The sequence below is a fragment of the Lonchura striata genome, chromosome 10 (genome assembly GCF_046129695.1).
Source record: "Lonchura striata isolate bLonStr1 chromosome 10, bLonStr1.mat, whole genome shotgun sequence".
In the NCBI taxonomy this organism is placed as follows: Eukaryota; Metazoa; Chordata; class Aves; order Passeriformes; family Estrildidae; genus Lonchura; species Lonchura striata.
The window spans coordinates 9,468,193-9,495,842 of record NC_134612.1 but is presented as its reverse complement, the minus strand read 5'-3'; the positions used below and the strand labels follow the sequence as shown (position 1 = coordinate 9,495,842).

The 27,650-nt window shown below is 42.6% G+C and overlaps 1 protein-coding gene across 2 annotated transcripts; it reads left to right on the top strand.

Annotated features, from left to right (window-relative positions):
• Positions 1-1,552: 1,552 nt before the first annotated feature.
• SERPINE2 (serpin family E member 2) lies at positions 1,553-25,139 on the top strand. Of its 2 annotated transcripts, XM_021553657.3 has the most exons (11): positions 1,553-1,584; positions 14,857-15,135; positions 15,816-15,835; positions 16,296-16,415; positions 17,560-17,787; positions 18,849-19,046; positions 21,485-21,683; positions 21,824-21,924; positions 22,937-23,023; positions 23,612-23,695; positions 24,472-25,139. In XM_021553657.3, exons 2-11 carry the CDS (start codon positions 14,876-14,878, stop codon positions 24,507-24,509), a joined length of 1,335 nt encoding a protein of 444 aa, XP_021409332.1. In that variant the 5' UTR covers positions 1,553-1,584; positions 14,857-14,875; the 3' UTR covers positions 24,510-25,139. The 2 variants fall into 2 exon arrangements, with proteins under 2 accessions (XP_021409332.1, XP_021409331.1); XM_021553656.2 differs by lacking the exons at positions 15,816-15,835; positions 16,296-16,415 and having other exon boundaries at positions 14,857-15,131.
• Positions 25,140-27,650: the final 2,511 nt, after the last annotated feature.

Genomic DNA, 27,650 nt, shown 5'->3' with positions numbered 1-27,650 from the left:
GAAGACAGACTACAAAGTCTGCACGTGCAGAGGCTGGGTTCAGATCCAAGCTGAGGCATTTGGGGGCTTGGCTGTTGGCTTAGGTCTTCAGGCTGTCAGACTAGAACCAGGATTCCTGCTCCAAGTTCTGAGTTCAGCTAGCTAGTCGGGGTCTAGCTCTTCAGCTGCCTTTCCATATGCCAGATTGTACCAAAATGCTCCTAAAATCATTCAGTGGTATTTTCCCATGTGGTTTACATGATGCCGAGTAGTTGGGCAGGAGATCTGACATGGTCTACACAGATTTCTGCCTTTGTGCCTGAGAGAAGATGGATACCCAAGGGTTGTCTCTGCTAATATGAAAAGTCATACAAAAGGTGGCTGTTGAGTGTTTTTGTGGTTTTTTTTTGTTTCTTAAATAATCTCTATTCTCAATTCAAAAGTGTATCCCTGTAGGAAATGATGTTATGAAACATTTTGGGAAAATAAGCTAAATTTTAATTAAACTTTTAAAATCAGGCTGGTCAGTAAATAGCCTAACAAATGTCCACCTCAATTGGCACTGCCGATGAAGAAACCATTCCTGGACAGCTCAGCCTTCCAGCACCAGCACCTTAACTTGGCCTAATTCCCTGTGCCCTGGCTGAGGCTGAGCTCCCTGGCTTGCTGTGCCACCTCTCTCATCCACGTTTCCATCACGGTGGTTTTGCCCAGGCACGGGGCCCCTGCAAGGAGAGAGCCACCCTGATGGACACAAGGCTCTCCACCATAAAGACTGGCAGGAGCTTCCAGCACTGCTGCTTGGCTCATGTCAGGAGTTGGGTTGTTTTGATTTTTTATCCAGGGAAGTCCAAACTCCTGAGGGAAGAAATGTGGTTTACTGCATACTCATCCTGTTTCTTCAAAGTTGAACTGTGCCATGCATGAAAATTTTTTTGGAAACAGGGAGCAGAAACGATGACTTAACAAGGCAGTGCTGTCCACTGCTGCACCAACACTCTGCTGGCTTTTCTGAAGTTGTCAGCACTACTGTTTTTGTACAGAGTGGAAATTCCTTCTTGTACTTTGTCAGTCAAGAAGCCCACGGCTGTCAGTCAGTGTTACGGTTAATGTGCGTTTTCCCAGGTTTGCACTTCTGTCCTGCCACGCTGCTCTGTGCCTGTGCTGTTACACTGAAGCAGCAGCAACTTCCCTCCCTCGGATCCTCGCGCTGTTTGGGCAGATTAAAACCCCAGGGCCATAGAGGGGATGGAGATCTTAGATTGAGCCATTTCCTCATCCCTTAGTGAGGACGTGGGTGCAGCGGGGAGCACACGGGGACGTGTCCCTTGGCCGAAATCCTCCAACCTCTCACCATGCCGCTGCCGGGAGGGGCCGCATGGAGTTGGCCTCGCAGGTCTGTGTCCCCTCACCACCTCCGGGGTGTCCTGCCGGCCCGGGCTCGCCCCCCGCCCGCGGCCGGCCGCGGCAGCGCTGCCCGGGGCGGGCCCGCGGCGCGGGGCGAGGGGCGGGCGGCGGGCGGGGCGGCCGCGGGCTCTATAAATGCCGGGCGGCGCCGCCGCGCTCCGGCTGAGCGGCGCGGGGCAGCGGCGGAGCGCGGCGGAGGTGAGCGGGGCGCCGTGCGGGCTCCCCGGGCGCCGTGCGGGCTGCCCGGGCGCCGTGCGGGCTCCCCGGGCGCCGTGCGGGCTCCCCGGGCTGCGCGGGTGGGGCGGGCAGCGGGCGGAGGAGCGGGGGACCCGAAGTTGGGCTGCTGGCAGCCCGGAGGCCGCGGGGTCGCTGCGGCGGCTCCTCGGTCGCGCTCCCTCTTACCTGCTCGCACAAGTTTCCCAGCCCCGGGTGCGTGGGCGCTGTGCCGGGAGCGGGGCTTCTGGCGCGCCGAGTTTCTTCTGCGTGTCGGCTTTTCGCAAGCAGGGAGGGGTTTTTCCCCAAAAGAAGCGGGTTTTGAGGCTGGCAGCCCGCGGGTAGCAGCATCGGCAGCGCGGTGCGGAGACGCTTCGCTCCCGGGCGCGGGAGAGGCGGCACTTCCCGAGCGCCGGCTGCGCTGCGAGGGCTTGGGAACTGCAAGTTGCTCGCTCGCATTCGTGTCTCTTGCCTGCTGCGAGAGAGAGCTTGCTGCTGTTGTGCTAAATAAAACTAATAAATCATAATTCACTTAGTAACTGAAATGTTCTTGGCGTTTCGAATGACAGAGTAACGGGGGAGAAACATTTACGGCCGTTGCCCTCTGGGGAGGAAGGGCTGATATTCTGATACTGTAACTGGATTTAGATAGGGCTGGTGGCATCGCGCTGTGTGCTGAAGCGGAGAGCTGGTTAACCAAAACTCTGACCTCGGCTCACTTTGGAGTGCTATGGGAGCTACATCGCCCTATCGCGTTCTGGGAAGATTTGGAAATGCAGGGTCCTTTGTCTCTTGGTGAAAATGGTGCTTGATATTTTGACTCAGTACTGCGCAATGTTGGAGGATCTTAACAGAAAAATACCTTTGCAGAAGCCATTGTAGTAACAAATAGGTGTTAAAATGTCAAATTTCCCATGAAACTAGCAAATACCTGTTTATGGATTAGAGGCCTTTGATTTATTTCTCTCCCCCTTTCTCATGCCTGCATATGATTCTGAACGTGGTTTGGCTTTTGTGGTTGTGATCACATTCTTGGGCAACTTCCTGAAAGAGAAGCCGGGTAGAATGACTTTTTTTTTCACTGCACTGAAAAATGACCTCTTTTTCCTTCACTTTCTCTGATGTGAGCATTTAGTAATGTCTTTTCCCCAGCTTGCCACAGGAATTCATTAGAAACCTGATTTCGTAGGGACTACTCACAAAATGTATGTAGGTGTAAGCAGCTGTACTGCTGTGTTGCTTCAGAGAAACTGCAGACATCCTTGAGGAAAGTGAAAAGCAGCTGCATGCCTGCGGAGTGCTCAGATGGGTCTTTGGAGTGTGAGGGGAAGACCAATGCAAATAAAAAGGCAGAATTATTAAGTAGATTAATTCAACTGCGCATAAGATGTACTAAGTTAGAGATTTAGCATTTTGTGGGGTGTGATTAAACTCACGAGAATAGCAGCTGTTTGGCACAGGAGCAAACTTTGAGTGATGAATGATAGCTTTTTACAATTACAGACAAGTTGTATGTCAGGCAACCTATAAGCAGATTGTGTCAAGCTCTTGAGATGCTGGAAGGCAGATTCTCTGGGCATTGCTGCTTTATGTGCTTCCCAGGTATGAGGATGGTGGAAGAACTCTGCTTTGATTGGTGATATGGCCATCACTATAGTCACACATCCATATATATCTATATATAGCTCTTTGTATCTCATGTGGGAGGCAATAGAAACTCATGTCAGAACAAAAAAGAAAACAGAAACCCGCAGTGGATTTTGTCTCAAGGTGTATACAGAAGTGTTGGAGCTTCTGTTTGGTGTTGTCATTGACAACCAGGAGAATAGCATGTCTTAGTGGCATGTGGAGACTTTTAGCCTGGTGTCAAAATAACACAGGCAGTGTTCCCAACCTCGAGTTTCTTACCAGCATCTGTTAAGCAGAAAAATGTCAAGCGGGGAGCCCAGTAAGTTGCACCGAGTATTTTTAGAGTAAATTGAAGTGAATGTGTATGTATAAATACTGAAAAGTTACCACCTTACTGCTAGGAATTGCAATGGAGGTGCATATAAATTGCATGTATCCACAGCAAGAGATCAGTTCAGAGGGAGCTCTGGGTAGAGATTTATGGTGGTGGGTGCAGCATCTACCTGGCTCATTTGGCTGGTTGTGGCTTTTGATTCTTGACAGGAACTACTGTGCTCATTCTTGAAAAAGCTGAGGCTTGATGGAAGGTTTTCTTGGAAGCTGGGGTTAGGGTTGTCTGGGCTGCTTGAATTGCTTAATCACAAGCATGCATGAAAGAGCATGCTTTTGTAATACTAATTATGGGGAAATTAATTCTAATCATCAAAACATTTCCAGTCAACTTGGTTTAACTGAATTCTGTGATTCTCTAGGGTCCAAGTTTTTATACATGAGAAGGCAGGGAAGAGATGGATAATCATCATTAACCTGTAAAGTGTTGCTAGATACAGTCACCTTTATGTGCCTCTGGGCATCTTCCCAGTCACCTGGGACATAGCTAACTAATCTTGTTTTACAGCAAAGTGCTGGCCTGTAAGAGCCATGTAATTCAGTGCACCTCTACTAGCCATAAACAACTTCTGAATAAATGTAGTGATATAAGGGACTGCCTCTTTTTTGGTTTTGAAGATCAGGTAGTGATAGCATGGAGTCGTCAATCACCTATGTATGAATTTAAAGATTTAGTGTAAATGTAAAGATTCAGCGTAAGTTAGGGAACTATGAAAATATAAGGTTTTTATTATTATTATTAAGGTAGATAATCTTTGTGTAAAAACTAGAAAGCTGAATATGTGCAACCATGTATGGTTGCATACATAGTTCAGGTGTCTCCCCTGTGATGGTTAAAGTGGTGGGAGGAGAGCAAAAAGAGGTGGTTGCATTCTACAGCTGGAGCTACACAAACGTTTAGGCTGGCATGCTATGGGGAAAAAAAGCTCTCCTGTGTTCTGCTTGTTCCTGTCTCTTTAGGGATAGACTGTAATTCATACTTGACTTCTGTAAGCAGAGCTGAGGTCTCTGCTGAAGTGAGAGTTAGTAATGATGGACTGGAACAGTATGGGGCAATTTTAGTGGCAATGCTAGTATAAGCTGTATGTTCTTGAGCTGTTCATCATGGCCTTGAAATACACTTAAATGCTAACTGCAGTGCTTTCTAAATTCATTAGCACCTCTCTGTGAGCAGTGTGTGTGGAAAAACGTGTTTTGGCAGCTGCTGTCTTTTCTGTGGTCTGGTGTTCACCTGTAATGGCCAGAAAGATGTTTTTTCCCTTATTTTCATGCTGAAATCAGAAGGTGCCTTATGCTGAGGTCCAATAATTATGCCACAAAGCAGTTTAAGTATGAAAGCATATTCATTTTACGGAATTATCTCCCTGTGGAGAAAATGTCAGTTTTGCTGACCATGCTCAGCCATGTGGTGCAAAGTGTGGACTTCAGGCAGTCTACTGTTGTCATCCTGGACTTTGGAAACAGCAGCCTGGAACTCTCTTCAGTATTGTGGCACCATGAAAGCAGCTGTGGAAGGGATCAAGACTGATGGCCTGTGAGTGCTGAGCTGGAGAAGCCTGTTCAAGGCTGTGTATATGTAGTGGCCTTGGCATGCAGGTAGGTTGGTTTGTGAGAGAGATGAGTTACCAGGAGACTGTAAGCTGCAGTAGTAAATCCCCCTGGAGTCTCCAGAAGCACTAATGAGAAATGCTGGTACATTCTGGCTCCCTCAATTTGGCTGATGTACAGGAGATATGAATTTATGTTCATCAGCTATGTAGCTTTGACCAAGCCTGTGGTTTTGCTTAAATGCTTTGTGTTATTTAACAGCTTGCTCTTTAAGCTTCTGTTCTCACAGAAGGGCATGTTGAGGTATTTAGTGTTTATCTCTCCTTCTGAGATAGTTCTGTCATCTGCTGTGAACTGTAAGCTTCTGCTTGCCTAAAGCTGAACAAGGTTTGAAATTTTTTGTTTGACTAGGAGAGGGACAGTTTCTCATTGGCTCTGACAGGTTACAAGTACAAAACCACGAGGAGAACTGAATATGACTAATTTTTCCTCTTCCATTCTGTTATCCTGTAACTTAACATCCCTAAGCAATCTAAGAAATGCCATGTAGAAGTTGGTGCATTATCCATGTGTCTCCATCTTGCTATACACCCTCCTCTTCCAGAAAGAGTGTTCATGTGGCTTTCTCAGCAGTTCAACAAGCTGAGGCCTCCAGCTGCTCTGGCAGCTCTCTTGAAGAGGTTGCTTTCCCAGCTAATTGCCTACTTCCTCTGCAGAGGTTCGTCATCTGCATTACAGAAATAGTGATGGACTCCGTGGAGGCTCAGCCAGCACAGCTCACAACTCAGCCTACAAACTCTCAAGCTGAATTGAATCAGACAGTTTAATATACCAGGTCATGACCTGCTCTTGGAGAATTCTTGTGCATAGTTCATACTCAGTTGTCTCTTTTTTTACTATGGAAATTTAAGTCTTGCCTTCCCAGAAGCATGTAGTAAAGCCAGTGGGATCAGTCAGAAGTGAGGTCAGTTTAACAAAAAGTGTTTTCTTAAATACAGGTCTTTCAGTAGCTGGTAATTCTCTTATTAACTGGTTAATGTAAGTCTTCTTGCAGATGACTGAGGAGGTGTCTACCTGAGCATATGGATGAGGTTCCCAGCACAAGGCTTCATTCCTGCATCCTTACAGCACCTGGGACTTCTGATGCCCTTGTGGTTGGCTAGTTCTGCTTCTGGAGCTTTCTGGGGGGAAAAGATGAATATAAGTAAATGTCTGTGCTGTAAATAGAAATGTGAGTGTCCTTATCCTTTTTGGGTAACCTTCAAGCTAGGGCTGGAATAGCTGAGAAGAGGCCTGAAAACTAGTATCTCATGTTCCTGTGAGCTTAGGTCTGTTTCAGTGATGCTGTCCTGGATACAAAAAATCAATATACATTTTTCATCTTAAATTTTAACAGCGTGGCTACATTACACTTTAAGGATTCTATTTGTTATCTAGTTTTCCAGATAAGGTTTCTAAATTAGCTTGCAAATAGGATGTGGTTGATTGCTAATGTTGTACAGTGTGATTAATAAATAAATTAAAGGATAGTCACACATTACTCTGCAGATTTCCAACCACAAATGCAGTAAATGGTTAGAACAGCATTCCTCATCTCTCCAAGTAACTTGTCACTTGGTAACATTCCCTATGTACAAATGCTTAAGGTATCAGGTTTGGCTATCAATGAGCTTGTGTAAGTGCAAACTTTTATAAATGTCATTGTTATGAACAGATACTACTGGAGTTTCAATTAATTTTTATAGTGAAATGACTGTATGAACTTCTTAGAGTAACTGCCAACACTGTTAGTGCTGTAGTCTTTCCTCTTGAAGGATGAGGGATAAGTAAAAACTTAAAATAATGCAAATAATTCAAGTGAGGTCCTCTTGGGAGACTGTCTCCCCATCTTCTGTTGCCAGTGGGGCATCTCTAAACCCAGTTGGTTTTAGTTAGATGTTGTGTGGCTGATAGATCCTGCCACCTCCCTTAGCTTCCTAGGAGTAATAACAATGAAAATAATGAAAAATAGTATGGCTCCATAGCCTAATTTTCAGTTAATGCTGTGAACCCTGACTGACCCATAGAGTGTGACGTGATGGGAATTGGGCTTTGTGGCATTGTCTGTTAGGAAATACAAGTACCTCTTTTGCAGAATAACGTAAACCTAAAAATTGTAGAATCTGAAGGCAAACAGTCATCTCTCTTCTACTCTGCAGCAGCTCACCTGCCTTTTCAGAACTCTGAAATATTAACTATTGGCTTGAGGACTTAATTCTGTACCTTTAGTTTTCCTTATTTCTTACACAATTTTTTATTTTTTTTTTGTTTACAGTTCTTTAAGTCCAAGTGTTAGCGATATTGGTGTCTTAACCCTTCTGAAGAAGGATGTATCTTGAAAGGTCTTGGCACTCAGTCTTCTCCAAGCACAATTCCCAATGGCCATAGAGCCATCTCCACCAGGCATTTTCTACTCTCCCAGCCTGGTAGGTGCAAGAGGCAGGGTGTGTGTCACTGGCCAGCAGATGAAAATTTACTTGAGACAAGGAGAACCAGATTTGTTTCTGCTGCAGGAATGTAGTGGTCTGAGTCTTGCTAGATGACACAAAGATATCTGCACCAAGTGATAATGAATAAGGGTACTGGGTTTCCCTTTAATATTTTTTTAAGGAAGAAAAGATGGTAAAATCCTAAAGCAGAGGTGAGACTTAGGCTGAAGGTGGTGGTGAGGTACCTGATAAGACACCAGCCATTGTTAGTCCAACACCTTGTGGACTGTTTACTTCATACATCTGTACTTACACAGCCTATTGCCAAAGAATTAATACCCTGCACCTTATTAATGGGAGCTTGCAATGCTATAGGCTTGCCTTTGGCTCTGAATGAGCCTGTGGTTGCATACTGAGCATTGTTAATGCACAATAAATGTGGGAACTGTGGTTCCATGAGGCCTTTCTTGCACTAACATCTAAAAGTGGGAGCTTGAGTTCAGGTAAATGCTATGATTGTCAAACTCTTGTTTCCTCTACTGGGGCAGGTCCAGCCTCCCCACCTGCTGTGGAGAACTGCTGTGCTCCCTCTTTTGGGGAAACTGGTTCTGCAGCGTTAGGCTTGGTGAGCTGACTGCCCCATGCTTGCTTCTTCATTATGTTAAAATACCACAGTGCATAAAGAACTTCAGATCAACCAAACCACTTCTTTAATAAAGGGACACCAGTAAATTAAAAACACAATTCTCTTTAATCGTTCTGATACCATAAGACTTGGTACTAGATCTTGGAGAATTCTGTGGGAACTGCTTTATATACAGGAATAAATAATACCTGGAAATTTTAGCAGTTGTAGTTGAGCCTACGGTAACAAGAGAACATATAAAATTTGAGAATGGTGATAGAAATATGCACTATAGAATAGAATTGTGCATAATAGTCTGAAAGCCCTATCAACTGTATTTGTTTTGTGAAGCACAGCTAAATTTGGCTTTTAAAATCGTGTGTAAATGAGGGATGTAAGTAAAAGCAAATTATACATAAATGCCTATCTGTGTTCTTCAAACTCTGAATAGTGCCTCTGTATTTGTTGTACAGTCATAATTCAGTGGTGAAGTAAAAAACTGCTCAGTTTTGCGTGATGTGAAATTGATCTTTAACTGCTGTGAACCACCACCAAATTCTGTAGAAGGTAGATAAACACTGGTGAGAAAAATTAGTCTGGCTTGTGAACTGGAGACCCTGGTCATGAGGCTGTAGTCAGTTTGAGATGCAGCTTGTGTCCCTGCACTTCATGCTTGACAGAAACTACCAGAAAGCAGTGCTGGTCAGGACTCTTCATAAGGGAGCTCTAAACTCTGACTTCCTGCTCATGTGGGAGCTGTGCTTGGACAAAGAGATGGTTCCTGTGTGGGACCAGCTGGTTCTACAAGTTAGTGCTCTGCAGGAAAATAAATTCCCACTTGGCAGGGGAGGCTGGTTGGACATAGCTGAACAGGCTTTTCAGAATGCAAGAAAAACCTGAGAGAGATGGGAATAGCAGAGAAAGGATTAAGGTTGGGAGGGGAAATCTTCAGAGCCAATACCATGCTTTTTGCATTCATATGCAATGCTGGCTGTTGTGCCTGAAGTCAGCCCAATGTCTTAAGATAGAAAATTATTTTAAAAAAAAAATCACTTCCAGCTTATCTCTGTGTACAAGTTATGTTTATATCTTGTTGACAGTAACTTACTCCTCTTCAGAACAATGTTAAGTACTGAGCTGTTTAAAACTTAACAATCATCCATTCTTGGAAATGCTCTGCATATACTAAACTTCCCAGATATTGAGTAATAATAGAAGGAGTTGTTAGATGAAACAGGAGAGCCAACATTCAGGACATAGCAGGAAATGTGGAAGATGAAACATTTCTCTGATCTGTTACGTGGAAGAAGCCAGAACTTCAGCAGTCTAAACTGAGGCTCAGGATGAGTGGAGGATACTGAAGCTTTGGTGTGTAAGAGGCTTAGGAAGAAGGGGAGTCAGGAACACCTGTGAAGTGGGGGAAACCTACCAAGAGTCTGGAGTGTTTTACCATGCTGCTGAGCTGGCATCAGCTGAAAAACAAGACCCAGCACATGACCTTCCCACTGTAACCAGAGTGGTCTTCTTGCTTGGAAGAAACAATTGCTGTGTGTTCAGCCAGCTCCTTAATGACTGTTAACAAGTTTGCTTGAGTATTTATTCAGTCCTTCTGAAGAGAGCTGGTTAAATGCCTGAAGTGAAGCTGCTTTCTTTCAGCTCATATGTCAGTTGAAATAAGACTTTAAATTAGCCCAGATGACAGTGGCATGGGAACATCAACATCTCAGCCTCAGAGAGGTCCCTGAACATGTGTTCCAGACTGGCTTTCTCTGGGCACAGAGGCTGCCCAGTGCCTGCCATGTGGGCTCAGGGGATCTGAGGTTTTTGGGCTTAATACAGTGAGGCCAGCAATGCTGTGAGATTGCTCTGCAGTTTTAGTCCCTTGAGCTGTGCTTGCTGCTGTTTGGTTACAGCTGTTCACAGAAGTGCAGTCTGGTGTCCAAACGTCCTTGTGCTTGATATATCTTTAAAGAAACTACAGAATCAACCTTGCAAGTGCAAAAAGGAGCCTTTTGGATTATACCTTATGGCTGTTGAAGTCAGGCTTCAAAATAAACATCTGGAGGTGTCTGACAGGGCACTCATTATAGATATCTACAAATCTGTGTACAGTTGATTATTTCATCCTCAATCCACTGCAAAGTGTTCTTCAGCCTCACTGGGGAAGACCTTTTCTCCAACTTAGATTTTTATTAAATATGGGTATTTTTTCAGATCATATTTTTACCTCTGATCTTGAACCAAACTAATTTTTCTTCTTCCTCTTGGAAAGACTGCAGCAGCTTTGTTTGGCTCTCTGAAAATGAAGTCTTTCCTAAGCTAGTTTTTTGCTGTAGGAGGATCTTCATTGTTAGCAGTATTTTGTGCCTGGGGCTGAAGATGTAACTTTTCCCTGCTCCACCAAATGCTTTTTTAAACCTGGATTAAACAGTCTATATTAATATAACTTTGCTTTTGGAACAAGCATTCTGTAAATGCAGGCTGAAAGCATTATGTCCTCTTTGTTGATATAACTACTTCCATAATAATTTAATCCAAAAAATTTAAACTAGGTATTGTGGTGGTGATCTGAATAGTTGAGCCTAGCGAGAGTAGAATGTCCTGCTCAGTACATCTGAGAGTTGGTGTTTGCAACAGTAGCATGAAGCTGAGCTCATCCCAATATTGGTGGCCTGAAGACTTTCCGTCATGAAACAACACAGAACCCTCATACATAGGCCATGCTGCTGTTCTCCTCCTCTGCCTTCCCCAGAGCTCTGTGCCTGACTGGAATAGTTGTCTAAAAATTCTGTAGTGGCTTAGGCTAGGCTCTGCAGTTAGTTATAACTGGTACCTCAGTGAGGTGTGCAGGACTTGGGGTGGTGCTGCTCTGTGAGGCAGGGGCAGTTGAGGTGTGCTTGCTGTGCAGATGGCATCTCTCATGTAATGTGTGACACTCATCTGTTCTGCTCAGAAACTCTAGCATTAGGGTTAAGAACTGGATTTGCATAGCAAATTGCAATGTATGATAACACTGGCTATGTTTCTTCGAGTTAATGACAGTATTTCCTTTGTGTGTTGGGAAGACTAAATTGTGGATGTTGTCCTTCCTGTAATGCTCAGTCTAAGTGGGCAGCCTACCCTACAGAGGGACTTTTTTTTGATCCAGCATCTTTCAAAAGCCCAGTTTATGTAAATGAATTTGCCTATACACTTTCTTCCTTCTCAGTTTAACTTTGTAAAAAATAAAGGTCATAGGCAAAGAAATGCCTAGCCTGTATTTTTGTTTGGTTTTCTGAAGCATTAGATTCAGATTTAACTAAGTTTTTAGCTTCAGTGTTATGAAAGCTTGTTGAAAGCTTGTTGATGTTCTGTATAGCAGGTCAGCTGTTTTCCATCCTACACATCATGCATCCTTTTGGATTTCTTCTCCCACCACTGTGCTTAAGCTGTTTCTTTCAGAATATGCAAATATACTTCTTGATACTGGACTGCATAGAAGTTGAATTTACTGAAATCCACGATGGAAACTTCAATAGCAGGGATGCCACTTCTCAAATATCCAATTATCTCCCTAGTTACCTGGTTAAATTACACAGTGGCCATAGCAGGGCCAGGCCAAGAAGCAGCTGCTCCATACTTGTGATGAAAAGTGCTCATAAGCACTGCACAGCTGCATGCTCAGAGCACTGCACTACTTTATTTCACTTATTGAATAGGTATCTGCTAGAGACTGTGCTCCAAAACAGAGACCAACCCATCTTAATTGTGTGTCAGAAGGGAGAGGTTAGGCAAATACGGAGAATTCTGGGGAAACTAGATGCAGGACGTAATCTGTTGAAACAGAAAAAAAACCAAAATTCTGCAACAGTGGCCTTGGGAGCAGAGTTGGGTTGTTTCAACAAGACTTCACATGTTATGGGGAGAATACAAGGCTGTCGCCTTGAGTCTGTCAGGGGCTGTCATCAGTGAAGTAGAAAACTTGGAGACTTGCATTATATTCTGGGAAAGTCAAGGAGAGAAATGTCGGACTTCAGTTAGGCTTGTGCAGATGAAGTACCTGAATGACAATGAAACATTGTTTTATTTGATTTCAAAGTGTTGCTCTTGTCTCTGCCCTCGTAGTATTCTTCTTGCCATATTAGGTGTCAAGGGTAGATTGCCCTCAAAATAGCCTAATTTCTTGTGGTTTGCTCTCAGGATTAGGTGGAGTTGACTTGGTCAAAAGCCTGGTTTTCAAATTGCAGCTCAAACTGTGCTCTGTGGTTGTTACCTGGTAGTGTCCCTGTCCATCACTACGTGGGACAGGCTGTACTGCACCAACATGCACTGCTTCAAAGTGCATCTGGTAAGACTTTGTAATAGTTTTAGGGCCTTGAAGTTTCTCTTTGCCAAGATACTAGGTGGAGTTATAAGTCTGCTTAATATCAGGATTAAGAACTTGTTTAAACTACCCCTTGGGTTTCCAGATTTGGGAGAAGAGATGGCCACCAAACCACCAAAGAAACCCTAAAAGCTAGCCCTAAAAGTAGCTTTTCCTGGAGTGCCTCCTGCAAGGCAGCAGTGCCATCAGTGTGGAGCTGCTGCCTGTGAGAGAAGGAATTCATGCCCTTAAGAACAAAATTAGTGGTTTCAGGTGGTTTGTGTTAGTATCAAAGAACACTGAAGAATGTTCCTTAACAATTTTATTTTTTTTTTAAAGTGCAAGTTTACTTTCCCTGTCAAGCTGTTGGCTCTCCCCCATGACATTTTCTTGCTGTAGCTGGTGATGAGGGGTGCAAGACAAACCTAGGAGTGACTCATGCAACTTGCCTCAGGGGGTTGCAAACCCAGTGCAACGTGCTTGGGCTTTGTTCTGCTGGTCTCAGCTGCAGAAAGCACAGTCCAATCTAAAGTTTTGGACTAGGCTTGAGTAGTTGCAGTAGATGGCTGATATGAAGCTCCTTTGTAAGGAATTGTGCTTAAGTGACCTCAGAACTGCTTGGGGGATTAGTAGGTTTATGGAGAAAACTTAATTATTGGGTGAGTTGTTACCCTACTTTATAGGGGACAGACTTTTCACTTTTTCTTAGATAACTTAAATCAGTCTAGCAAGTTCCTCTGGTCAGAAACATGCTGAAGTTGGGTTTAGGAGAGAAAGATGTCTAAACTCTTGCATTATTGTATTTTCAGCATTTGGTTTATTCTGCAACGACAAACGGCGACAAAGCCAACTTTGTCCCCTCAAATGGTGTAGAAGAAAGTGGAAATGCTGTATTTGTCGCTTTCAAGTGTTTTAGCACAGTTAAAGTACATGCTATTAAAAGATGATTAAACAAATTGTACAAACACCAGCTGGTTTTCTGGTAGTCGAGTGCTCCAGCATGGTTTGAACTCGCAGCGTAGGTAGGCTGGCAATGGCACAGCTCCTTGGGGAGTGTGGGAGGAGGCTGGGAATGACAAGGCTGTGCCTTGCTGGGCCCCAGCACCCTGGGGTGCTGCACCTAGAAGAGCAAGTGTGCCAGCTTGCTGCACAGGGGGCTCCAGGGCAGCAGAGACCTGGTTCTGCATTTGGTATGCAAATAATACTTTATTCAGTTGTGCACCTTCTGCAGCCTTTCTTCTGAAGTCAGTGAGGGAACAGGCTCTTGGCTGGCCTGGAAAGGGAAGTCAGGGATGTGAACTGTGTAAATGAAATGTCTTTAAAATGTTGTAAACAGGGAACATAATTTAAGGAAATTGGAGATTATTGCATATTTCTCAAAGTATTTCTTTGCCCTGACAAAAAAGGTTGAATGCAGTTTCATGAGGAGGAAATAGAGCACAGTAGTTGCAGTGCTCAGTGTTTGACATTTGGGCTTGGATGTCTATAATGAGTTGATGATAGGTGCTGAACAAAATGTTGATGCTGCTTGTGCTTCAGTTCTTTGGAGCTCATAGGCAATAATACTGAGTTCTGTCAGGTGTTAGACCTGTAGATGAAGATATACCCATTTTGAATATTAATTTTATTCTGTATTCATTAGGTGCTCTATTTTCTTAAATGGAAAAGTACAGGTTGAAATCCAAGTTCAACATTTGCATTTTAAAATCTAGAATTTTCCTCTATGTTCTGTTATTGAGAATGCCAATTATGCAGCTAACTCTTATTGTTCTAGGCAGGTGTAAATTCCCCCAACAGAAGGTCTGTTTGCATATGTAGATATGCTTCTGTTCACTGCAGAAAATGATCTACGAGGTGTACTGTGCATCACATCCCAGTGGGTGAGGACCATACCACACTTCTCAGCACTCTTTCACCATAAAGGGCAGTCTAAACAGAATGGCAAGGCTCATTTAACTGGGACACAAAACTGAACTAGTGTTGTGAGAGGTAGTCTCCTAACTTGGTGGCTTTTGTCCTTTATGTAGGCACTGGTATCTAGCTATGTCATGATTATCACTGCATCGGGAAACCCCTAGACCTAAAATCCTGGTAGTGGTAAGTAAAACACAGGTGTGAGTCCCATTGCCAGAGCTCAGTGAATGGTGTCTGGCATGTGTGCAAGACTTGCCTGCTCTTTAGTTAAACAAGAATTTACGTTAAAAATGTTGTACTTGTGAAAGTTGACTTAACTTTCCTCTCTTGTTTTCTTACAGATATCTCCAACCAGGAATCATGAACTGGCACTTTTCACTCCTCTTTGCTCTTGGGACTTTAATGTCTGTGTGTTCCCAGTTCAGCTTTTATCCTCTGGAGGAGCTTAGCTCTGATGTTGGAATCCAGGTCTTCAATCAAATAGTGAAAGCTAAGCCTCAGGACAATGTTGTTGTTTCTCCTCATGGGATTGCATCAGTCCTGGGAGTGTTGCAGCTGGGAGCTGATGGCAAGACAAAGAAGCAGCTGACAACTATGATGAGATACAGTGTGAATGGTCAGTGATCCTAAGGTGGTTTTGGGTGTGTTTTGTCAGACTCTTCATGATGTATGAGATGGCTATCAAAATGTGGTAGATTGCATCATGCACCAATTAACACTGTTTACAAAAGCACAAAATGGACATGCTTGAAGTTAATTGGCAATTTGATCATGGGTATGTACATATACCCAAACTGGCTTATAAGCAGCTTGGTTAATGACTTCGGGGCCCTGGCTAGAACTGCCTTTGTCCTTGCCAAATTGGAATTCCAGAACAGGGTGGATGGTGGTCCAGTGCAGGAAGGTGGCAGTACTCCATTTCAGGCTGTACTGAACAACCTTTAATGTGCCATTCCTTAGATAACAGGGCAAGAGGATATTTCTTGGCACCTCACTGAAAGCAGTGCAAACTAACCATACAATTGATACCTTCACTTTGCTCTGCAGTTTTGTTCATGTGTTACTGCTGTCAGAATCCCTGTATGTGTAGTTCTTGTAGTGCCCTCTTCTTGAAACAGCCATTTCTGCTTGCCTGTGCCTGACATTGCATGCATCTGTGTTCATATTCCTCTGCCAATGTCTGCCCCTCCAGAGGGAGTAGGCTGAAGATTCTTACTGCTTTTAATTTGCATGCTATTTTTGTGAGTGTTTGCCAGCAAGACTTAACATCTTAGTGCCAGCATTCTGCCTTACTTCCAAGAATAGAAAACCCTCCAGGAGGTAAGTGCACATTTAAATATTGAGCAGTATTGTCACATAACATGTTGTCATATAACATGTTGTCCTGTCTTCATTTGCTTTGCTGTTTTGGTCCTGGATTTGAAGTACAACAAAATTATTTGACATCTAAATGATACAGATTGAAATCACTTCATGGAATAATCAGCTTTAGGAACATTTGAATGCTTAAAATCTAAGTACTTGCAAAAATATTTCAACTGGTTTTATCTGGCCTTCAGACTTCCTAATCTTAACTCTGAGACACAGAGGTTCTCAAACACCTCAGAAGGTAGCCACTGCCTGGTTAGAGGCTTGTTATGGGATGCTACCTCTGTCCTTGCACAGGTTTCCCTTGCTCTTCTTTGTGACTACCTTAAAGTCCTTTAGCAACTGCTTCTTTGGAAAAGTATTAGTTGAAAAGTATTTAATTTGTCTTTAGCTGTCTTTTAATGCAATTTAGCAGCTGGAAGCAAAGAGGAGAGCCAGCATCATGAGACCAGCCAGCTCTCCCCGGATCACCAGCAAGTGCTCCGTGGACCACCAGTGGTCCACAGAATACAGTTTGAGAACCTCTGTTATGGTATGTTCTCCAAAAGAATTTGCCCATAATATTGGAGAGTGAACATGTAGAAGTTCATATCAGTGGTGCTGTTAAAGCATTTATGATACATGAAACAGCAAAGCCATCTGAGGCTTTTTCTTACATGCAGCTAAGAGAATAACTCTGAACTAATTGATTCCTTTCATATCTCTTCTTTGTCTGCATAGGAAAGTAGTCAGGAAATGTTTCTGCCTAAATTGTACTGGGAAACAGAGGGAACCCATTAAAACCAGCCATCCTAGGATGCTGTTTGCTACAGTGAAGGTGCCTGCCTGGCAGTAGCTTCCCTGTGCAGACAGGCACTCATTGATACACAGAACACAGCAGAACTGGGTGTGGTGAACATAGCAGTTCTTCTGTGCTGCCATATGCTTTCCCTCACACACAGTGAAGGAGCTAGCAAGCACTTTGTACAATCTGCTTTCAGGGCCTAAGGATCTTGACAAAGCACTACTACTTTCCCTTTTCCTTTTTTTAGGGGCAAGCTCATGTGTTAAAAAATTAACTCCTGCCTGTAGCTGATTTAGGCCAGGACTTAGTTTTTAAGGAAACTAAAACTCAACTTGGAAGTTTATTATAAAACTCTTGACAACATCCTTTATTCTCCAGTAAATGAAAAGGAAGTAAAGAAAACAATTTTTGCTTTACATTCTGAGGCTCAAGACCATTTGTTATGCAAATCAAATCCTGCAGAACTCTTGAGTGAGTAGGCTGACCCTTTGACTTTCCTTATCATTGTCACAGAACTTAAAATTGACCTGGCTTATGAGATATGAAATATTTTCTTGACCAGTTTCTTTGGGAAGGGCATGATCTATAGCTCTACACTAATATTTGAACCTCAGTGTAATCCCAAGCACTGTCTGTAACATTCTGAGCAGACAGCTTGAAGTGTAGCAGGCATCATAGTGGAGGTTCATATTTTTGCTGGGAATCAGTAGTGTTATGCAGATGAGACATCAGAAATGGGTGTTTAGGAAGTCCTTTCAAAATGCTTGCTTTGGTCTTCCTTTTCTAGTCCAGCACTTAATGTCTGACTTTTCATGTCATTAATAGTTGCATATAAAGTAACTGCTGGTTTATTATGTTATTCTAAATTAAACTTGCTGTTTTTTCCAACTAGGAGTTGGTAAAGCCTTAAAGAAGATAAACAGGCTGATAGTCTCAAAAAAGAATAAAGACATTGTAACAATTGCTAATGCAGTGTTTGCAAAGAGTGGCTTTAAAATGGAAGTGCCTTTTGTTACAAGGAACAAAGAGGTGTTTCAGTGCAGTGTCAAGAGTTTGGACTTTGAGGACCCAAATGCAGCATGTGATTCCATCAACCAATGGGTGAAAAATGAAACAAGAGGTGAGTATTGGTTAGTGCCTTTGTGCATGGCAGGGCGGTGTCTGAGACATCCAATTTAGATGGAAATAATGGAGAAAGATACAGGGAGGAAGGTAGAGAAGGCTCTGTTCTACAGCTCAAAACTGTCTTTTAGCTGGCATTAGTGTGATGCTTTAAAGCTGGTGAGTTAGGAAGCAGTCTGGTTGCCCCAGCAGATGTGCCTGTGTGGTGGCATAGAGGGATGTGTTAGGGGTGTGTGTCCATCTGCCCATGCAATCAGAGCAGCTTTTATTCTTCTTTGCATTCATGTAACTGGGGAGAAATCCAAACAGTTGTCTTGGGTCCATACTTTCTCAAACATAGATGCTATCAGGCAACTCAGATGTTTTAGTCAGTAAATCAGACTTATGGGATGCTGTAGGGCAGTTCAGCTTTCATTCTGACTGCCCTAAACTGTCCTAAGATATGACCCTGTTCTTAGGACTTGCATTTAGTGGAGGATTCTTTACCAACCCTGCCTTGATAGGTTGCTCTTGAAGCCTCTTGAACCAACTGTAAAGCTTACATATGGTAAAGCCAGAGGTCACATTTTGCAGCACGTTCCCAGTCTAGGGGAACTATGTGTTTGGTAGGTTTTGGAGCTAAAACAAGTCCCTCCTGGATGTGAGGAGTATGTTAATGATGTTAGATGTGGTATTTGTGAAATGAGGCTGTCAAATTCTTTCTCGACCACATCACCAGTTTTGCATAGCAATGTTGCAAGCAGTGTGTGAATGGGGAGGTGTTTCAGCTGAAAGTATTCCATGTAGTCTTAGATTTCCTTACATGCTGCAAAGGGTAGAGCCTTGTTAGTTGTTAAAACATCAGGCTATCAGCAAGATAGGTTTATTTCTAGTAATCCAAAAAGTTTACTTTTTAACAAAGAATACCATTGACTTTATGAATTTTAAATATATTGTCCCATGAGGAGCTGGCACACTCACAGGTCAAGGGGTCTAAAGTAATATGTGTGTCAGGTTCTTTAAAAATAGTTGGCCAGTGTTATGACAGCAAATACTCAAGAATTCCTTTATTTCTTCTAGGTATGATTGATCAGGTTGTAGCTCCAGATGATATTGAAGGCAGTTTGACCAGGCTGGTTTTAGTGAATGCTGTGTATTTCAAGGGCTTATGGAAATCACGATTTCGACCTGAAAATACCAAGAAGCGCCCATTTTATGGAGCTGATGGGAAGACCTACCAAGTTCCTATGCTGTCCCAGTTGTCCATCTTCCGCTGTGGTAAGCTCAGTGACTCCACTACCACCAACAAAGGTGTAGAATTTCCTCTTTCCAGGAGCTTGCTGTGCATGTGGTGTTTAATGGTGTTGCTTCTTGTGCTGATAGAGATGGGTTGTGTTACAGAAGTGTCTGCTGCTGCTGAGGCATGGACACGGTACTTAACGGTGCTTAAGAGTTGCCTTAAGGCTGGATACTCTGTTGAGTATTGCCTTATCATTTGCCTTCAAAAGGGAGAGTCTGGAATACCCAAATTGAGAAATTTGCATGTTAGTTAAGCTTTGCTGTAAGAAAGAAACGTACATGTTCATAAGGGCTGAGACTAAAGGAAAGCTGCCAATAGGCAGAATGGTAGAGGGTTACCTGGTGGTGAGCTGTATATGAGAGAAAGATTAGAGTTTCAGTTTGTTTTACTGCAGATAGGGAGATGGTACTTGCACAGTCTCCAGTCCTATGGGAACCGCAGGAGCTGGGTTAGAATGTTGGCTGCATCTCCTGAGGTGTGAAACTGCTCTTCAGATTGAGTCACAAGTGCAAAGAAGTTCAGCAGGTTCTGCCAGACTTCCATCAGAGACTCTCAGAGCTGACACCAGCAGCTTGATGTGACTGACAGTGTACTTCAGAGCTCCAGTTTGCAGCCTTTTGGGGATTTTAGTGGTCAAAGTAAGATGGATGCTCTGATTAAAAACTTGTGTTGCATCCTTCTAAGAAGTGCTGCCTGGAACTTACTTCTATGTGTGCTAAATACACTATGAGAAATAGGCCTGACAATACAGCTTACTATAATCTAAAAGTAAGACACGCTGTGCTTTTAAATGCCTGCTTGTACTGTCAGTAATGCTCAACTAATATTAGTAGACTTTATGTTAAAGTAACCAGCTGTGACTCTGTCCCAAACCCGTATATTAGAGCAGATGTAATGTAATACTTTAACTGCTGAAAGTGGGAGTATATACCGCAGTATATACTAATTTTGGAGTTCCAAATGAGTTCATAACTTAAGGTGAGGTCTAGCAAGACTATTATCTTGAAGGCTTTTGACTTCTGGTGCTGGTTATAATATCCCTTATGTTGGCCTATGCTTAAGGTTAAAAAGGAGCAGAAGAAATACTGCTGAGTTACTAATTTCCTGAGGACTCAAATGAGGTTTTTTTTATCTCTGGATTTCCTGACACAGGGCTTCTATTTTAACCATGCTTGCAATGGGATCTTTACAAGTTTAAATACCTTTAAGTATCTTCAGTCCCATCAGCTGACTGAAGCTGATCTCCCCTCCTGTTCAGTTTGCCTCAGTAATGATAGCAGCATGTAGCAAGTGAGGAAAGCAGCACTTACCTGTTGGACAGTTTGCCTTGTGTGACTGTCCTGGAGCTGAATTCTGCAAGCAGTGTTAGTTCTGTAGGATCCAGCCTGAGAACCACTGCCATAATAAAAGGAATAGTGAAACTGCCAACTTGGAACACGATTCTTGCAAAACAGAGGTGCAAAACTGCCAGTTTTGTAGCAATATGAGTTTAGAGCAGCTTTCACGGTGCTGGCAACAAGATTAAATTTGTAATGAAGCTGTTGATTTTCAGCTTGGACTGTCAAGTGCAGATTTAGATGAAGAAAGGGGAATGACAATAAGAGATTGTTGCTATCCTAGAACCTTGCCTGAAATACTGTCTGTAGTCAAACTGACAAATTTTAACTTGAAACTACTATAAATAGCATTTGCTTCCCAGCCACATGCCAGAAATCCCACAGTAAGCAATGGGAGCTGGGAGGAGGAGAGGTTTGCTCAAAGACAGTCTTGCTGTAACTTGGATGTGTTGCTATCTCCCATCTCATCTAATTGGCCTCTTGCACTGCCTCAAAGTGGCTACTTTCCACTGTCTTGAAAGACTTCAGATTGCTTCCTAATCAGATCCTTATTAAGCAAGAAAATTAAGCAAAGGCAACAGACTACTTCAGACAGGAACCAGGAGGTCTTATAATAACTCTTGGAGGAACAAGCTTGTCTGCAAAATCTCTTCAGTTTGGAACGATAGTCTGCTGCTATTCCTTGCTTTATTTTTATTCTCAGTTCACAGCTGGTTCTGGTACAGCTGAGGTCTGGAGCAGAGATCCAGTTAATTCACAGACCTGGTCACTTCTAGTATAGCTGGCTTGCTGCTCTGGGCTGGTGAGATTTGTCTGGGAAGCAGCATGTATGTTAAATGAATATATGCTCCATGGTGTCACCCTGTCTGTGTTTTATGTCATACTAGCATCCATACAGAGCACATGCCTTTTGAAGGGTTGCCCAGCAGGAAGTCTGGGACTTAACAGTTGGTTTTGAGATGTGGGCAAAGCTTTCCTGATGGACTATTCTAGCAGTGGTTGTGTTAAGGTAGAGATTTAAGACTATAATGGCTATGGCTCACTAGTTTGTTTGGGTTTGTTTGTTTCTATAATTTTAGGCACTACAAGTACCCCAAATGAGCTGTGGTACAACATCATTGAGCTGCCATACCACGGGGAAATGATCAGCATGTTGATTGCACTGCCCACCGAAAACACAACACCGCTCTCTGCTATCATCCCTCACATCAGCACGAAAACAATAGGAAGCTGGATGACAACCATGGTAGCAAAAAGAGTGCAGGTTATTTTACCTAAGTAAGTACTTATACAATCCATTCCTTCTCCAGGGAGTGTTTGGGGGGTTATTTATATGTATCTCATCTGATACAGGAGAAGGAATACCCTGGATGACTTTCCTGCATGATACTGATGCATTCTCTTTTTGTTCCAACCAGATTTACAGCAGAAGCAGAAACAGACTTAAAGGAACCTCTGCAAGCACTTGGTATTACAGATATGTTTGACCAGTCAAAGGCAAACTTTGCAAAAATAACAAGTAAGGGTTTTTTTGTTTTAATTCATGGTGGCCCTTCATAGTTTCTAGCTCTGAATGAAGTGCTTGTTTTACCAATACAGTTGTCTGCTTTCTCTTGGCTAAGTGTTGCCATGACATTGGAGCTGGTTTTATGTTGTAGCCAGCCAGGCATGACTGCTTGCTTCTGTTTAACATTGCAGTGGCTTTTTTCCTCCCTCATCTTACATTACAGCAGTAAATCATGCCGGTCAGCTTAAGATTTGATATTGCAACCTGAGGGTCTTAAGCATTGTCTGAAATCTTTGGCAGAACTTAATGCCATACCTTAGTCTGTAGCAAATACTGCTATGTATTTAAAAAAACTACAGTGTGTAACCTTCCCTGAAGTATGTGTTTAGTGACTTTTCCTTGAGCTGTAAGAAATAATGTATGAAAAACATTCACACTCTAAGAGACTGAACTCAGAGCTGTAAATATTAGTATCTTAAAATGGGGTGTAAACACTTTTGAACTCATGGCTCTAAAATATCATCTTATTCTCTTCACTGCTTTCATTAAAATCCTGATTAGCTTCTATAGAAATGTCTAACAAAAAAACTTACCTTGTGCTGGCTTAATTTGAAAACAAATGCCTGTGTTTCTCTGAAAGCAAGGTATGTTGCTAAGCACTTTTTTTTCCCCTGACATTGAGACACATGGGAGAATAACTTAAATTCAGATAGCAAATTTTTTCAGGTTTTTTTAGTTAAAACTAAAAATGCATGTGAGCACTTGTAACTTAAACCATCAATAAGAAAACTTTAAAAATGGGGAGGAAGGAGGAGTAAGATAGGTTATTCCCTATTTTTGTAATTACTCACTTAGTGACTGTATTCAGAGGTATTGTTCTGTACTGAAGCTTTGGGATTCCAGCAGGATTGTAGCAGCTTTTAGTATTCTGAGCCCATGCTGACAGAGCTGCTTAGCTACACAGTACTTCAGGACTCTTCTTAGTGAGTTTTACTGAAGGTGCTATTCTCCTTGGGTCTTTCAGGAACAGAAGGTCTTCACGTATCTAATGTTCTGCAAAAGACAAAAATTGAAGTTAGTGAAGATGGAACCAAAGCTTCTGCAGCAACAAGTAAGCAATTATACTGATAACTGTCAGACTTGGGAAAACTCAATTGGAAGGCTGTGGCACTAGGCAGAGATAGCCCACTTGGAGATCACTGCAGCAGTGTGCTCGGACCTCAGATCAGTTGATGGGCTTTATGTAATTTCTCAGTGGGTTTTTGTAATTTCTCAGTCAAATCTCAACTTACCAGTGTTGATCACTGTAAAAAATATTAATAGGCTGACTTCTAGAGAAGTGTCTTCTCATAACTTAGACTTTATATCAGGCCTCTAATAGTACATTCTGGCTATCCAGGTTACAAAGAGGAGTAAGCTACTACAGCCTTTGGGTGACAACCCAAGACTTTCAGTTCTGTGTGGGTCTTGTCTTTTTAAATGCTTCCTGTAAGAATATCATGTGACCTGTGTGGCTTTAAATGTCCTTGTTAGTAGGTTTTAGGCATTTGTCTGCATCTATTCAAGCCTATATATATATACACACACACATATATATATCTACAAGGAAGCTTTACTTTGTTAGTGTATATAATGCATTATGGTATTATGGTGCTGGATTTGTCTCACTCTTTTTTTTTTTTTTTTTTTTTTTTGCAAGCTGCAATTTTAATAGCCAGGTCATCCCCTCCTTGGTTCATAGTAGACAGACCATTTGTATTTTTCATCCGACACAATCCTACAGGTAAGCAGCATCTGTAAGTCCTTCTTGGCTTAGAAGTTGAGTATCAGCTATGTAATAGTGACAAAAGAAGTCTGGAGCTACTGAATAACTATTATAAAATGCACTTGTAGGAATTTTTTCTTTGCCTTTAATTTTATATTATTTTATTGGGAATGCAACTTGGAACAAGGAAAAAATACATTTTGACTGTCAAGGTAACAGAAACAAGTGTGGCAGGTTTGTGAGTATAAAAGAAGAGTCTTTAACAGTAGTAGTTCCCCGAGTACAGAGAAAACAGCTCTGTACTGGTAGTGAATTGGTGAACAGGACTCAGCTTTCTGGACAGTCGGATAGTGAGGGCCAGGGCAGAATAGGGGGTTGGGATCTAGATGCTGCTTCAGCCTGCCCTGAACAAAAGTGAGTGTTCCAATATAATGCTCATGGCTTCTTTGCAGTGTGGGCTGACTCTCCTAGAGCAGAATTGCCCTTCTTGCAGTGACCTGCATGATCAATGTCAGTTAGTGGGGAGCAAGGTGCTGCTGCCAGCACTGGGAGAAGAGCAGGCTGGCAGCAGGCCCCATCCCCAGTCTCACAGAGCATCAACAGGGCTGTGTGTCTCCAGAAATAGGAGCTGGCCCCCTATCCAAACATGTACTTCCCTGGGCTCACAGACCTGTGGGAGGCTGGACAAGACTGACAAGGTGGCTTGGCTGTGCTCTGTGGACTTAATGCTTTCATGGAAAAGTTGAACTCTATTTACAGATGATGGTAATCCTTGTTTTTGTTTCATCCCTCAGGTACAATCTTGTTTATGGGACAAATAAACAAACCTTGAATGTGGAAAAGACTTTCTTCAAGAAGTAAACAGGCACACCCCTGTTCTGTTAAATATTTTGTACACTACTCTTTGACTTCACTCAAGAACTAGTTTTAACCACTGACTAGGTTTTGAAACAGGAGTCAACATAGTTCTGGCTTTGTGGGGAAAATACAGATTGAAAACTACAGTATCTCTTCAAAATGTCTAAAAGATTCTCTAAACTACTGAATGGTTACCTATGCTAGCAGCTTCTGAGCTTTTTCTGTATCTACTAAGAATTTTATGTATGGCATTTTGTGAGAGGATTTTAACAAAGAATGATAAGTGTTTCTATTAATGTTGGTTTCTTCTTGTGTGTGGAAAAGGTCTAATTTTGTAGATACCACCTATCAAGATTACTTTTGGTTCTTGAGTATCTTGGTACCTGGATATTCTTGGTAGAAATAGAATAAAAGTTCTAGCAGTTTTTATATAGTGCATGTATCACTGAGAGTTTTAAAACTAATGTGGTGTTCAATACACATCGCATTGTCCTGTCTCATTGTAATGTAAACTTGTCATTGCTAGTATACACTTTCTATTGGATTTAAATTTTATATTTGTTTTTGTACAAAGGAAAAAATAAAACTGCATTATGAACAGTCAGAGTTGTGGATCCTGGATGTGCTGATGGATATTGGGGTCCAGAACCCTGTGTAATTGAGATTTAAGAAGAAAGGAGGGAGATGTTTTGTGAGACCTTTCTGTTGTGTGTAGGCGGGGTGTTGGTTGTTTTTTGTTGTTTGTGTTGGTTAGGTTTTGCTTGTTTGGACTTTGCTTGTTTTAGTTCCTTTTTCTGATGACCTTTTCTGAAATCATTCTGCTGTGGATGAATTATCCACAGGTTTGGTATCTGAAGAGAATTCTGTTTTGCTATGCCTACGTTACTGCTGAAAACTGCCCTATGAGGACATCTCAGTGTACCTTTGGGGCTTTTCCTCCTGTTCCCTGTGGTGCAGTTTATATGGACATGGGCCTCTCTTCATGCCCCTTGCAGGACTCTCCTGAGTGCAAAACTCTTTCCAAAAGATAAGCAGTAAATCCCTTTGGCTTGTCACAGATGGTTCTTTGTTGTACTGCTTCTGTGGCAACTGAGGGATTTGGGTGGGTGAGGTCAATCTTTGGCATCTCTGAAGGGCACACTCAGGCTGCTGGTCTCAGGGGAGAAATTCCTGCAGACTCAGCCCTGGTTGAAAGTAGGTGCCTGTAGCATGTGTCCATAAAGTGGAGTGTTGAGCCTCTTGGTCAGGTAAGAAAACAAGATGAAGAGAAAATGCTTCCAGCTGAAAATACCTGAATGTGTTGTGTATGGTCAGTCCTAAACCAGTCCAAACTCCAGGCTGAGAGCTCATAATATGCTGCCAGATATTGAGCCAATCTGCTAGCCTCTCTTTTCCTTTTTGAGTTAAACACTGCACTCATCAAGAATAAATCTGTAGGTGTTTTATGGGATGTATTAGCTGCCTACCACCCATGTAAGCTGGGAAAGGGATGCTCCTGCTGCATCCTGAGGGCTAGGTCTCCTGCAATAGGTGTATGGAGAAAATAACATGGCCTCATTGTCTTCATGTCTTGTTGAAGAGAAAGTGAACCCTGAAGGTGTGGAAGGAAAAAAAAAAAAAGATACATTCAAAAGCAACAACCAAAAAATAAGTAAGTATGGGGATCACGTAAATAAAGATTCCAGTGCTGAGCAGGAGACCTCTCCTGGCTAACCCAAGCACACCTGCCTTCAGTTTCTTGCATCTCATGGAGGTAAGGAGCACAAGTAACAACAGAATAGTTACTGGGCTGTAAACAATTACAGTGACATTTGCATTGGTTTGTCTTGCATCTGTCTTGAATATAGTTTGTCCTGCAAGAATAGTCCTGTAGTTGCCTGACAAACTCCAGAGCCAGGGCCTGAGGTAGACTTAATTCATACACACACACACACTGTGTTTTTTTGACTACTGGGGTGCAAGATGTCATCTTTGGGCTCTGGAGCAGTGTGGGATTGTATTTCAGAGTAACAGCTGCTGTTTTAATATCAAAATAAAATTGCAATATGAGAATTAATTTTCCAGTTGCTTCTATTTAATATTTGTGTTAAGAATTCAAATATTTCAGGGTTGGCATTGAAACTGAGCTCCCACAGGATTTACACACAGCAGCAGTGTCTGCTCTGGGCAGCAAGCAGGTTTGGAATTAGGTTTGGGCTAGAAAAAAAATGCAGTGACATAAGCTTTCAGGTTTGCCTTAGCAGTTTCTGTGTAAACAACTGTCAGTCCCTTCTGTTAGTCCTGAAATAACTTGTAAAATAAGATTATTGCTTTAGAGCATGAACAGTGAGTAACTGGGTATTTTTTTTTTTCCCAAAAGTGGACAGTGAAAAGGGTGGCTTGGCAAAGGTGAACAGGATTATTTAGTCTGCCGGAGCCAGGACTACCTGCCCAAGCTGAGCTCTGAGCAAACTGAGGGTGAATCCTACATGTCACAGCTACTCCTGGTGAGCTTCAATCTTCTGCAGTCCAAAGGTGAAATACATTACCACTCAGAAAAAGGGGAGTTCACCTCTGCCACTTCTAGGCAGCATTTTTTTCAGTGCTGGAAAAGTTAAAATGCAGGTTTGAACAAAGATGCTGGTGATATTTTCCTATAAAATGGGTAGAGGAGCTTGGGGTGAAGGGAAATGAGTTAAAAACCTTGGAAGGTGGAGGTCAGGTTAGCTGCTATAAACTTCCTCTTCAGTAGTGCTGTAAAAACACTGTGCTCTTCCATCCTGGGAGCTGATTAATATCAAATTTCCAGTCCTGCTTGACAGAGTAATGAGTTCAGTGTGATGTTTTTGCATTAAGGCAGTGTTTAGTGTAGTCTGTTAACCCTTAGTGTAGCAGTCTGTTAGCTGCTCCTGAAAGGCTTTGGGGAATCTGTGATTGCAGTTAGTAGAGCTGGCATGTTAATTTTTTCAAAGTCATCTTTGTCTCTAGGATTATCAGGTCTAAGGTGAATGTTCCCTCTACTTGGTGCAGCTTATTCCTCCTTTACTCCCAACTGCTTCACAGTTGAACTTTGTCATCCTGGCAAAGCTGAGATGGTTTTGGGCCTCTGAGCCCTTCGATGTGTGAGGGTAGGAGG